At 37.6% G+C, this 15,000-nt stretch overlaps 1 protein-coding gene across 1 annotated transcript in view; it reads right to left on the minus strand.

The window, feature by feature from the left end:
• Positions 1 to 3,840: 3,840 nt before the first annotated feature.
• The window catches only part of LOC138859360 (uncharacterized transmembrane protein DDB_G0289901-like), a 27,113-nt gene continuing 15,953 nt past the window's right edge, over positions 3,841 to 15,000 (minus strand). Inside the window, exons 4-6 of the mRNA XM_070114173.1 lie at positions 6,572 to 6,717; positions 4,576 to 4,647; positions 3,841 to 3,882 (exon numbers count right to left, since the gene is read on the minus strand). Of these exons, the coding sequence (XP_069970274.1) occupies positions 3,841 to 3,882; positions 4,576 to 4,647; positions 6,572 to 6,717 (260 nt within the window). The remainder of the gene's footprint in view (positions 3,883 to 4,575; positions 4,648 to 6,571; positions 6,718 to 15,000) is intronic.

A 15,000-nucleotide genomic window follows, 5' to 3' on the forward strand; every position in this document is an offset into this window, starting at 1 on the left:
ACCTTTGCTAATTAACTCTGCAACCTCATAAAGCCATTTCATCTTACCTGGTCATTTCTCAACCTTAGGAAACTGGGACTTCTAATGAAACGTCTTAAGATCCAATAGACAGAAGCAAGAGATGTTTACCGGGAGCTTGCGCATGAATAAGTAGCCCGAAGGTAGTCTCGGTTGCAGAAACTTCTATGAAAAGAACATTGTCCATTTCTGTAATGAGGACGAAAAAAATGTGTGTATACGTGTGTGGGTTATGTTTTTTTTTTTTTTTTTTTTTTTTAATGGCGGTTCGTTTGGATAATTTTGAGGGGGGTGTTTTTTTTTTTTGTAGAATTTAATTCCTTTAGCCGACCGCTTGTATCTAATCGATTCTAAACCTTTTTGTAAGATAAAGTGTGGAGAAATCCCTTTTTTTTCTTCTTTTTTTACGAAGGATAAATTTCTCTATCCTGTAAACGGTAACAGAAAATTCACCTAAACTCAGTGGTTTATTATTACTTAGTATGTTTATCGTATTTCCGTCTTTGCTTATTTGTGTCTTTATTAAGATTCTCGATAAGGAACTTTAGCTTTTTTAATGCAACAAGAAATAGAGAGAAGGTCTATAAAATAAATAAATAAATCAGTATATAAACATCTAGAAAAAAAAATGAATGTAATATAACACGAACTACCATAACAGCAGCAAAAACACACAAACCCTTTTTCTCATTCTTTTTCGTCCCCAGCAAAATCTTGCATATTTCGTTCATAAAGTCTTGTTTAGCCAAGGATATCAAGAAATGCTGTCTCACGAGAAGCAAATATGCGCCGAGAACTTAGCAACACATAGGAGTAGATCAAAGTCAACAGCTTGAGACACAAGTAGTGTAGCCAAGGAAATGACTGGGATCCTTTCGTGTAGACTAGATCAACAGTCTTATCGTCTGTAGCAACATTCATGTCAGTGTTTCCTTGCTATTTCTTCGTCTTCGGGTTTTCTATGATAAACGTTCATAAGGGTGAAAGTTTAGTTTTTTTTATAGTTACTGTTTTCATTTCTATGTCTCTTATTGTAAATCTTTTATTTATTTATTGTTTGATTTATTTATACTTTTCCCTCACTTTTATTCGATTTTTTAAATACTTTTTATTCACTTTTATTCGGCTTTTCTGTTATGAACTTTCATAAAGGTGAGAGTTTAATTTTTTAATGTTGCTGTTTTCATTTCTATGTCTCTCTTATTGTAAATCTTTTATTGTCTATTAACTGGTTAATTTATTTATACTTTTCCCTCACTTTTATTCGAAATTTTTATACTTTTTCTTCACTTTTACTCGACTTCTCTGTTATGAACGTTCGTAAAGGTGAAAGATTAATATTTTAATGTTACTGTTTTCATTTTTATGTCTCTCTCAGTGTAAATCTTTTATTGTCTATTTATTGTTTGATTTATTTATACTTTTCCCTCACTTTTATTCGATTTTTTTTTTTACTTTTTCTTCACTTTTACTCGGCTTTTCTGTTATGAACGTTCATAAGGGTGAAAGATTAATATTTTAATGTTACTGTTTTCATTTTTATGTCTCTCTCAGTGTAAATCTTTTATGGTCTGTTTATTTATTTATTTATTTATACTTTTCCTTCACTTTTCTTTCACATTCGACTTTTCTGTTATGAACGTTCGTAAAGGTGAAAGATTAATATTTTAATGTTACTGTTTTCATTTTTATGTCTCTCTCAGTGTAAATCTTTTATGGTCTGTTTATTGATTGATTTATTTATACTTTTCCTTCACTTTCATTCGACTTTTCTGTTGTGAACGTTCGTAAAGGTGAAAGTTTAGTTTTCTTAAAGTTACTGTTTTCATATATATGTCTCTCTCAGTGTAAATCTTTTATTGTCTATTTATTGTTTGATTTATTTATACTTTTCCCTCACTTTTATTCGATTTTTTTTTTTTTTTTACTTTTTCTTCACTTTTACTCGGCTTTTCTGTTATGAACGTTCGTAAAGGTGAAAGATTAATATTTTAATGTTACTGTTTTCATTTTTATGTCTCTCTCAGTGTAAATCTTTTATGGTCTGTTTATTTTTTTTATTTATTTATACTTTTCCTTCACTTTTCTTTCACATTCGACTTTCCTGTTGTGAACGTTCGTAAAAGTGAAAGTTTTAGTTTTCTTAAAGTTACTGTTTTCATATATATGTCCCTCTCAGCGTAAATCTTTTATTGTTGATTTATTTTTGGATTTATTTATACCTTTCCTTCATTTTTATTCATTTTCGGTCATTCTGTTTATCTCTTCTTTTCGTCGTGGTGTAAAGGTAAAAAAAGATTGATCCAATATTCACTCTTTTATCAACAACAAAGCCATCCGCTTCACTATTCTTCTATCTCTTTGTACCCTTTCTCCTCCTCCTCCTCCTCCTCCTCCTCCTTCTCCTCCTCATGCTTCCTTGGTTTCTATCCTTTGCTGTGCGTCTGTTCTTTCATCTCGCTTTCATTATCCCACATCATTCTTCCATCTTTGATTTTTTATTTCTTTTTCCTTTTTATTAGGGTACACGTGGAATGCTTTTCATTAATTACGCTCTTTAGCAGATTATGACTGATGTGTTTCTCTTCCTTTTCCTTATATATATATATATATATATATATATATATATATATATATATATATATATATATATATATATATATATATATATATATATATATATATAATATTTAAATGGATATATACATACATGTATGTGTATATGTATATGTATGTATATGTGCAGGTAGATACATGTATATGTATATACATGTATATGTATATACATGTAGGTGTATATACATGAATGTGTATAAACAGGTAGGTGTATATACATGTAGGTGTAAAAACATGTATAGGTATATACATGTATGTGTATAAACATGTATAGGTATATACATGTATGTGTATAAACATGTATAGGTATATACATGTATGTGTATAAACATGTATAGGTATATACATGTATGTGTATAAACATGTATAGGTATATACATGTATGTGCATAAACATGTATAGGTATATACATGTATGTGTATAAACATGTATAGGTATATACATGTATGTGTATAAACATGTATAGGTTAATACATGTATGTGTATAAACATGTATAGCTATATACATATATTGGTATATATATATATATATATATATATATATATATATATATATATATATATATATATATATATATATATATTATATAATGTGTGTGTGTGTATGTATATATGTCTATCTCTATGTCTGTATGTACATATACACACGTATACAAATATTTCTTATCCATTTTATTTTATATGCATCAACTAATTTCTCTCGGAAACAGAATAAAAATATTAATGCACATAAAACATGAATAGAACTATAATTGAAATATCGCCTTTGTAATTAGAGTTAGAAAAAAACCTTTATACTTCTTTAATGCTAGTGAATATTAATTACGGTTGAAAATCACAATTCTGATATCTTTTTAGTAGTCATAGTCACTGTAGAAAAATGCTAGCTCGTTTTGCATTTATATGTGATAATCTTTAAAAATTATATATATAAATGTGATACGCAGAACAAGAGTAAGAAAATGTGACGACTGTGATGATATTAATAACAATAATAACAATTACAATACCGATAACAAAAGCCTCAATATTGATGGTGATAGTGATGATAATGATAGTTGTAATACTACTAATTTCTAGAAGCATTCAGAGAGCGCATACCTCCGGCAGGGCAATTGGGTCACTGATGCAATAAAAATATTCACACTTTGAGAATTACCTTAAAATCATCTCTTTCTCAAATACACAGGTAATGTCCGTGTTTTCCTATGTGGGAGTCCCGCTGCTTATGAATCCTTTAGAAAGATTCTGGATTGGGATTAGCACCAAAATTTAATGGCATATAAACTGGATAAAGACATGCACCTCTGGTAAAAAAAAATCATAAAACTATTTTATACTTTTTACGTTATCCTGCTAACCAACACACAAACATTTTTTTTTTTACGTTATTCTGCTAACCGACTAACAAACTAACTAACTAACGCGACCAAAAACGAAGGTAATAATAAAATATGTATAATTCTAATGATACTAGCCTTAATGGTCAAAATTGTAGTAATGATAATAATAAGCATCATCATTATGATAATAATGATTATAATGCTGATGGGTATTTTAATTATTATACGAGTAGCAATAATGATAACTAAAATATCTACTACAATAGCAATAACGCAGACACACATGAGGAATCTCTGTAATGTGCAATCGGTAATAATAAATGCTTTATACAAAATCTTATTTTTATGCCAATTTCAATGCAAAAGATGTGTATATGAGTTTACACACACACACACACACACGCACACTCATACTCACACTCATACTCACACTCACACTCACACTCACACTCACACTCACACTCACACTCACACTCACACTCACACTCACACGCACACGCACACGCACACGCACACGCACACGCACACGCACACGCACACGCACACGCACACGCACACTCACGCTCACACTAACACTCACAACCACACCTACACCTACGCTCACGCTCACACTAACACTCACAACCACACCTACACCTACGCTCACGCTCACACTCACACTCACATACACCTATTCACATCATGTCTATGTGTATTATGACTGGAAGTTCGTATAAGCACTTATGTATGTGAGTGCTGGCCTGCTTTTACCGTACATGAAGTCTTTCAGAACTGTTAGTACAGCCTGCCACCTCGTATGAATGAAACCATGTGAATAGATGATCTCATTAGATTCCTCAAACCCCTGCCCTCTCCTCCCCCCGAAGCCGGCCTTTCCCCTTGCAAACATTCATTAGGAGGGAAAATGTGGTAACCCGGAAAACGTTTTGCTGCAACCGGGAAATAATGACGCGTCCCATGTACAGTTTGATTTATCGTTCATTATGTATGACGTGATTAATAGATATTTGTTTTAATTTTCGTGGTTATATATGTCAAAATTAACTATATTAGATAAGCATATATGTGCATGTATATTCATCTATATCTATCTATCTGTCTGTCTGTCTGTCTATCTATCTATCTATCTATCTATCTATCTATCTATCTATCTATCTATCTATCTATCTATCTATCTATCTATCTATCTATCTATCTATCTATCTATCTATCTATCTATCTATCTATCTATCTATCTATCTATCTAAGGATATATGCACACACACACACACACACACACACACACACACACACACACACACACACACACACACACACACACACACACACACACACACACACACACACACACACACACACACACATATATATATATATATATATATATATATATATATATATATGCAACTGACCATACTTCGAGAGAGTACTTTTCATTTTCCACTCCTTTATATAACGAATCAATGAAAGCATCGCAAACAGCATGCCATTTCACGGGATTACACCATCATTCACGACCGGCAAATTCGTCCGGTTTAGGAGAATGATTAATATAGATTCCCCTGTATATGCTACCGCTGATATCCCCGCCCACTAAGCTTTGAGGAGCGAGTGCACCGGCTTCACCCCAAACCAAGGAGCCATTCAAGCGTCTCGGAGGAACGATCTCAACCGCTCTTTGCATATATGAAGAGAGATATTGTGGGTGCGCTGGGAGGATGTGATTCTTGGTGGACTCGTACGGGAGAACAAAAGAGATTGGCTTTTTACGCCCGTCGCTGTTTGTATGCTTGATGAAGTTGGTGCATCGAAGAGTCGGGAGAAAAAGGGGCGGGGAGAAAATAAAACATAGCTTGGGGGTTATATTTGATTATATTGCTCTCGTCAGACGGTGCGTGACGTGCACCACAGCGAAGGGAAATTAAACACTTATCTCGCTTTATGAAATGAAATGTAAAATGTGGAATTTTCATACACGGGCACACGAATAACATGTGTAGCAGAATGTGTGGATGAAGGTATGCAAACATGCGTGTGTGTGTGAGAGAGAGAGAGAGAGAGAGAGAGGGAGAGGTCGGGAGGGAGGGAGGGAAGGAGGTAGGGAGAGGGTGGGAGGGAGGGAGGAAGGGAGAGGGAGAGGGAGAGGAGGTATTGGGGGAGGAAGAGGTAGAAGATAATAAAAAACGAGAGAGGAGAAGGAGACAAAGAACGAGAGAGAGAGAATGAAATTTTACGAGACAGAGTATGCGCGTCGGCATATAAACCGAAGCGCATATAGTACGTGTAATACGCACATGCAGTATGAAACACGCCAAGATATTTCCCCGATGATAACAAGAGCACGAGCAACATACCCCGTAACGTTCTTCTTTGCCTTTCGCCTCATAAAGCAGACGGACATTAACTTGAGACAACGTCAACATATCTCCTCAAGACGGCGAAGTCGCATCAGTTATGGCACTTAGACACAAGGACGAATGACCTTAGTAGGCCTATAATCCAAGAAAACAGGATTCCTTGTCTACTATCTGACCCCTACCCCCTCCCCCCCTCTCCCCACCGCCCCCTTCCCTCCCTTCCCCCCCAGCAATCACCTTTCGTAACGGCCCTAATTTTCTGCTAGAATGAAATTGTCCTTTAGAGAGTCCTATAACACAGGTCTGCACGATAATGAGATTCTGGGGCCCCCGAACTGTGAGAATAGCCGGCCTCTTGCCGAGGGTACCCTGTCGGGGGTCTCCTGTCGGGGGGTCTGATAGGGCTGGCGGGATTCTGTTTCCGAGGGGGGGGAGGGGCGATCATGTGTGGGTGGGGTCTGGGGTGGGGGTTCTTTCTCCGAGAGGGTAGAAAAAGTGAGGGTCTGTTACCGAGGGGGTAGGGGTAGTAGGAAAGTCTCATGGAAAGGGGGGGGGGGGTCTGTCTCTGAGGGCGGGGCGAGCAGCGTGGCAGGGGTTCAGAGGTCCCCTTGGCGGTCGTGGAGAGCAATAAAGAGGGGGAAGGGATGGGTTAAGAGAGTAAAGTTGAATGGGTGTTTGAAAAGGATGGTGGGAAACAGCATTTAAAAGTGGGTTAAGGGAGTGATTATATATAGGAATCGGATCGGGGGGGAGGGGGGAGGGGGATGGCTCGTTCCTATGGGAGGGGCGGGGTTAAAGTGGGCGTGTCCCGCAGCGGTGGGAGGAGTATAAGCCAGAATTATGAGGCAAATTTCTTAAGAAAGATTTAAATAGGTCGAGAGAGAGAGGGAAAAAGATGAGTTGGTATCTCTCGTAGATAAACAGAGTATTTTTTCGAAAATATGTGTCAAATAAAGAGGAGAATCATTTCATATTGGTACTTGCTCCATAAGGAAGTTACTGAATACATAATAGAAGTACTCACTAAAATGGGGAGTTGTGAAACTACTAAGGGAAGGTATTTGATATACCGGGGAGTTTCAAAGTGTAATGAAAATTTCTTACTAAAACTCCAAGCTTATTAAGCTATAAAGGGAATATTCTTTTACAAAATGAAATTACTTATCAAAATAGGAAGTACATGATACTATAAAGAGAAGCTATTTACTATAAAGTATGACCATTGATATAAAAGATACACACTTACAAATCATGGAAGTTACCTCACTGTACTGTTAAGCAGAGCCACTTGTTTTGAACAGGAAAATACTTATCTTAAGAGAGAACTTTTAATACAGAAAGGAATTTCTCTCTGCAAACCGAAATCATCTGGTGTTAAGAGAACTTGCTTATTTACAGTGGAGAACTACTTACCTTAACACGAAGGTACCAAGGAAGGAAATACGAGGTAAGTAGAGTAGTAAAAATCTAACAGAGGAGGAAGATATATTCGATGATTATTCTGATGACCAGACAGGCGTGAGAAAGAGGGTAGTTAGGTATAGGCGTAATAACTCTCCTGTCTAAACACTATTATACAGTGAGGGATGAATTACGGAATGAGGGATTGTTCGTATTTCGGAATACTGAGGCACATCATAGACGTTTAGAAGTGTGGTGTTAATCCATGAAAAAGTTATCCGTGTTATAAGCATGAAATAAATGTCATATTTGTTAATATTATGATTATTTTTTTGTCATGTTTCATATAATAATAGAGATTTCATAATCCAGATTTCAAAAAAAGACCTGACAAAGAGAAAAGCATATAGAAGATATATACGATAACAGAGCGATGAACGGACGTTAAATTTGTAATGAAAAATACATGGTGATAAAAGATATCATTGTGAGTAATATCACTTATAATTGTAATCAAAGTTATCTTTATTTCTATGTATGAGAATAGTGATAGTAATAAAGTTAACAAAACAGAAAATTAGTGAGCTAGCAACATGTCACTTAATCCTTTTTTATACTAACAACTTTTTTCATAAATAACTGAGCAGTTTGATTGTAAACAAAGTTGCTTTGTGATACATTCAATGGTATTGCCGAGAAGCTTTAAACTTTGTTGTGCTTCTGAAAAGAATAATGTCAACATGTTTTCGTAACTTTAACATGGTTCATGGGTTAGTGAATGCGATGCACAATGGCGAAAAACCTGAACAGAAATGCGTATAACGGGTCAGCATGCAGTTAAGATTGAGCCTTCTAATGTTCTTCATGAGTCAGATAAGATGTGTTTTTATTTTGGAAACTATAGACTAGTCATCACTACAATAGCAACTGCGGCGGAGACCTCGTGTTGCTGAAATAGATATTAAATCATTCCAATCCGTGTAAGTGAAACGTCAACATGCAGGTATCTTGAACATTATTCCCTCATCCAGACTCCAACATTACTCTAGCTCTCTGTACCTCGATAGACTCATTACGTCCCTAAAACTCGATACACTCATCCTCATTTTCCAAACCTATCCCACGGTGTTTCAGTCAGCCTCCGTATCCGAAATTCTGCTTTCGGGTGAACGTATCGCCAACCCCATTGGAATGCACGCTTAACAACCAGGCTCTCGAGGTCTCGCATCCATCGCCTATGACAAAACCTCCGGATATCTGCCTCCCGCCTCCTTCCTCCTTCCTCCCCAGGCACCTTCGCCTCCGCAATCACTCCGGTAACTCGAATAACTCCCTTCGCTTAATGTTATTGATTAGCCGATCGCAAGCAACCGCCGCGACCGCCACTCACAAGTGTCGTCGGGAAAAGAACCTCGGCGAAAGTTTAGTCGTCGAATTATCGCCTTTCGAGACTGGCAGACTTTCGTAATTCTGTTACCTCGGCAATCTCGTTAGGGTCTGGGAGCTGAAGAGGGAGAGAAAGGGGGTGTTAGTGAAGGAGGAGGAGGAAGTGGGAGGGGGGAGGAGTAGGAGGTGGGAGGGGAGGGAGGGAAGGGAGGGAGGATGAGAAGGGGGGGCGATGAGGAAGAGGGAGGGTGGAGGAGGAGGAGATATGATGAGGGAGGAGGAGGGAGGGGAGGGAAGAGGAGGAGAAGGTATGAGGAACGGGGGAAGATGAGAAGGAAGAAGGAAAGGGAAGGGGTATGAGGAACGGGGAAGGAGAAGACTGTGGAATAGAAATTTGGAGGAGAGGAGTGAGGACGTCGACGAGGAGAAGTGAGAAAGGAGAGGGGAAAGAAGGCAGGAATGATGAGGAAGGATAGGAGGAATCGGAATCGGAAGGAAAGGAAGGTGAATGAGGAAGGAGAGGAAGATTGGTCAGGCAGGAGTGGAGGAAAATCAAAGGCAAGGAGGAAGAAGAAGGAACGGAAAGAGGAGTGAGAAGGGGGAGGAGGCTTGAGAAAAGGAAGGAAAAGGAGCTAGGAAGAGATAAGAGGGTGAGGAGGAATGAGAAAAAAATGGAAAGGGGAGAAGGAGTGAGGAAAGGAAGGAGAGGGTGATGAGGAATGAGAAGGAAGAACGGAAAGAAGAAGCGAGGAAAAAGAGAAGAGGTCGGGAATAGGAGGGGAGGGGAAAAGTGAGGAAGGGGAAGAGAGGAATGAGGAAGGGGAGAGGTGCGAGTAAAAGAATGAGAAATGGGAGGAGGAAAATTGAGGACTAGGAGGGGCTATCGTGAGAAAGATGTTGAATAGGAATTAAGGAAGAGGAAAGGAGAATGTGAAAAGAGAGAATGAGGAATAAGGAAGGAGGAAAGGAGGTGGAGGAAGACTGACAGGGAGGGGCAAGAATAGAGAAATGAGAAAAGAAAAGAAGAACAGGAATGTTACGAAAGGGGAGGATAAAACATAATAAAAAAGGGAGAAGAGGTGGAGAGCAAAAGGAAAGGATAAATGATGATAAAATCGGAAGAGGAGGAGTAGGGCGAAAGCGAAAGATAAAAACTATGATAAACAGTGATGATGATGAGGAGACAGACGGATTTGGAAAGGGGGAAGGAGAGATAAGAAAGAGAACAAAAATTCTTTTCGGCCTTCCTCTTCTTCTTTTCGGTCCTCCTCTTCTCTCTTCGGTCCTCCTCTTCTTCTCTTCGGCCTTCCTCAACAAGCATGTTTAAGGAAGAAAAGCAGGAAGTATGATAAGAATAAATGAGGAAGGAGAGAGACTGAGTGTAAGCATGGCCAGTCCAGTCCGAGCGAATAACAAGAATTTCCTTCGCACTGTACATAACCGAGGAGACATTAGCGAAAATAGGAAATTCAGAAATGGGGAGAGAGGGAGGAGTCAGACAAAATAAATAAATCAATGAATAAATAGATAAAGATAAAGATAAACAAAGATACAATAAACAAACATAAACATAAACAAACAAACATAAATATAAAGAAACATAAACAAACAAACATAAATATAAAGAAACATAAACATAAACATAAAGAAAAACATAAACAAAAATAAACACAAGCATACAAATAAACTTTAAATAAACAAAAATACACATAACAAAAAAATAATAATAATAATGATAATGATAATAACAATAAGATTTCTTTTATCCGGCCAGCAATCGAACTTCAGCGAGCACAACACCGAGGGAATTCTCTCCGCCAGACCCCAAGAGAGCTTCGACGGAGAGAGTCATTTTCCCTCGGATTGAAGCTCTTGCAACCTGCCCTCGACGTCGACGCTTCTCCCATGCATTCGCCAAGTGTCTGGTGGTGGATCTTCTTTCTTTTTTTTTTCCTGTGGTATGCCGTGGTATATCAGACGCGGGCTGACCTAACATATATCCCGTGTTCATTATGGAGAAGACACGAGGAGGGCACACGACCTTTTGCCTCTTGGGTGAGGGTAGAGGGAGAGAAAAATTGCTTGTCGAGGTTTTCCTTCTGCTTGTTATTGGGATTTTTCTTTCTTCCTGGTTTTAAGGTCGTGGTTTTCGTTGGTTTCTGGGAAGGATATTGATACCTGAAACCAGGTAGATGTAACGATATGATACTATTTTTTTTTCCCAAGAATTTGATATTTCAGAGCGCATTTTTTTTCTTTTTGTCGTTTTTGAATTAAATATTATGAAAGTTCCTCCTAAAGAAACACGATTTCCAGCTGTGATATCCGAGTCATTTACAATTATAAAACAGATAAGCCATAATTTGTATTCAAACCAATAGTCTTTTATAGTTAAATTCATCCTTATACACCATCATATATCACGGCTCTACACCACGCTACTACAATTACCATCAGTTTTCTAATATCCTTTCTGTCGTCAAGAAATTTGGCTTCGGCGCCTGGCGTAATTCTCCCCCCCCCCCCCCCTCAGCCCTGTCTCGGCGGCGGTTCCTCTTCGCCAGACACGAGCGCGGTCCTGAATTTGCAATATCGCAAGAATGCCTGAGACCGAAGATTGGTGATACATTTCTCGCCTGTTCTTTGGCCGGAATAAAATGGCTTCCGGGACATTCCTTTAAGGGCGAATTTCCGTATCCTCGCGTTCCTTTTTTTCTTTCTCTTGCCCGATCTCTCTTCTTTTCTTTGTATTTCTGTTGGTTTGTATCTGTTTTTTTCTTTGTATTTCTGTCAGTCTGTATCTCTGTTTCTTCTTTGTTTGTCTGTCTGTCTTTCTGTCTCTGCCTCTGTCTGTGTCTGTCTCTGTCTCTCTCTCTCTCTGTCTCTCTGTCTGTCTCTCTGTCTCTCTCTCTCTCTCTCTCTCTCTCTCTCTCTCTCTCTCTCTCTCTCTCTCTCTCTCTCTCACTCTGCATACCAACCTATCTCTCTTTCAGTCTTTCAGTCTTTATCGCTCTCTATTTACCCATCTATCAAAAAAACAACAACACAAGAGCACGCCTTTACAACACTTAGAAAAATAATAACAAAAAGCGGCCCTAAGAAATCCTAAGCAACTGTTTTACGCAGCAATAACGGCGGCCATTTTCTTAAAATTGAGCTTTGCCTAAAGAGTAACACGACGGAGTTTCGCCTTTAACACACCATTTCAGGCCACCCGCTTCAAGGTTTATGTCTCATATGAATGCTGGGTTAAAGTGGCAATATATCACAAAATTCCTCCCCTCAAAGACCCAAAAAAGGGGAAGGAAAATGGGCAAAAAAAGAGAGAGAGAGAGAAAAAAAAGGGGGAGGGGGGGCCATTCGGCGAAAACTTTTAACGCAATTAACCGGGTGTTAGCTGGAGTTAAGCGAGGATATAACTCGGCATTTTTTAGCTTTGATGTCCAGTGTCCCGGATGGGATGGGTTTAATAATGTTGTGATAAAGAATATGTGATAGTCTCCATTTACACGTGGCTGTGGATTCCCTCATGATCGTTTCATACGCGGGGGAAACTTTAGGATCTCCTAAAGTTTATCTCTCGCTTTTTATGCTCAATGTTTCGTGAAATTTGAGTGTTGTTTAACATAGTTTTTTTTTTTTTTTTTACACATTAGGATTTTTTGCGGGTGCGAGTGTCTGTTTTAATCTCGATTTTTTTCTTTCTTCTTTTCACTGTCGTTATAATTATTGTTGTTTTCTTATTTTTAACATATACATTCGTGTTATTATGCTATCATATGCTTCACCATTAAAGTAATGATGTTGTATAACATTAATGATTTTAAAAATGCCATATTCCTTTTAATATATTCCTAGAAGTAGTGTAATAGATTCATCATTATTATTTTCGTTATTATTGGTTTAATTGGAAGTAGTATTACGAAATTATATCGGTAATCTTAGTATCCGTTCTAATATTACATTTATTTTTTATTTTTATTTTTATTTATTCTCATTTTACATGCTATGTTATTTTGATTAATATGACATTATACGAACATCCTAATCATCATTGCTATTATCACTGTTCTTGATGGTCGTGCATTTGATGTTTTTATTAGTTCTATCTTCATCATTATGATTATTACTGGCACTGTTTCTCACTGTCATTATCATTATCCTTCCTATTAACATCGTTATGATTGTTATTATTATAATCATTACTATGACATTATCATTGTCTTGATTGTTATGATTATTACCTCCGCCAAGTAGGTTGTTTTTTGGCAGTGTTGGTTAGTTTGTTGGTTAGTAGGATAACAGAGATTTATTAACAGATATTATTTATTTATTTATGATTATTTTTTTATTATTATTATTTTTTTTTTACCAGATCCGGATCCTGCGCAGGATAACGCAAAAAGTTATGAACAGATTTCTAGGATTTTTTTTTCTTTTTTACCAGCGGTATCTTGGCGTTGGTTTGTTTATTGGTTAGCAGGATAACTCAAAAAGTCAAGATTACATTTTTTTATGATTTTTTTACCGGGTGTGTCTTAGCTCATCTTATTTTTTAAAGGATTCATTAACATTGCGGGATAGGGAAACACGAACGTTACCGGTGTACTTGAGAAAAATGCGATTTTAATGTAATTCTTCAAGTGTGAATATTTTTACAGCATCAGTGACCCTATTGCCTTGGTGGAGGTATGCGTTCTCTGAGTGCTTCTAGTCAATATTAATATTATCATTATCATTACCATTATCATCACCATCATCATTATGTTGTTAGTCTCTATCATGGTTACCAACATGGCAAGAACAATGAATATACTGGGGATTCATGAATGTTATTGAAACCTTCCATAGTAAGGAAAATATTCTATCCTACTTTTTTCTTTCTTTATTTTTGTCCTATTAATCGTATTTCTTTATGTGTATAATTAATCTTTATTCTCGCATCTATCTGTTCTTGTCCTTTTACTTTCACTGCACCCTTCTCTCTCTCTCTCTCTCTCTCACACACACACACACACACACACACGAACCTCATCTCGCTCTCTCTCGCTCTCATTCCCTTTCTCTCTTTCGCTCTTTCACTGTTTCCTTCTTTCTCATTTTTTTCTCTCTCTCATTCCTCCCGCCCCTCTTTCTCTCTCTCTTCCTCTCCAAACACTCCATGTATCTACCTCCCCTTTCTCTTTTTAGAAATGAGAAAGAATGTCAAGAAATATGACACTGAAGGCCTAACGTAAACATATCAAACAACAATTAAGAAAGAATTAGTGCAGAGGGTGTGAGGTAAATTCAAGCCCCAGGACAAATATTTTTACAAAAGAAGTGTGTGTGTGTGTGTGTGTGTGTGTGTGTGTGTGTGTGTGTGTGTGTGTGTGTGTGTGTGTGTGTGTGTGTGTGTGTGTGTGTGTGTGTGTGTGTGTGTGTGTGTGTGTGTGTGTGTGTGTGTGTGTGTGTGTGTGTGTGTGTGTGTGTGTGTGTGTGTGTGTGTGTGTGTGTGTGTACACGTATATATGACTACGTGCGTTTGTGTCTAGACGTATATGTAGGTACATGTGTAAACATTTTTGTACATGCACGTACCTGAACAGACGTACACGAGTCATTATTCTCACATGAAATACACGGGGTTTACACACAATGTGGCCGCGCTCTGTGTGTAAATAACCGTCGTGTTTGCACCGTTGCCTCCATTCACGGTGTCTGTAAGTACGCTCAGGCTAATTGGCCTTAGAAAACAACACATTATGTGCCAGAAAGTAATCGTCTTATTTGTTCCTGTTTTGCTCCTTCGCCTCTCGGGCCGGGAGGAGGTGGTGGGGATAATTATGCGGAAAATTGGATGATGTTTAAGAGATATAGGAGATCCGATGATGAAGATA

Source organism: Penaeus vannamei, chromosome 35 (genome assembly GCF_042767895.1).
Source record: "Penaeus vannamei isolate JL-2024 chromosome 35, ASM4276789v1, whole genome shotgun sequence".
Classification (NCBI taxonomy): domain Eukaryota; kingdom Metazoa; phylum Arthropoda; class Malacostraca; order Decapoda; family Penaeidae; genus Penaeus; species Penaeus vannamei.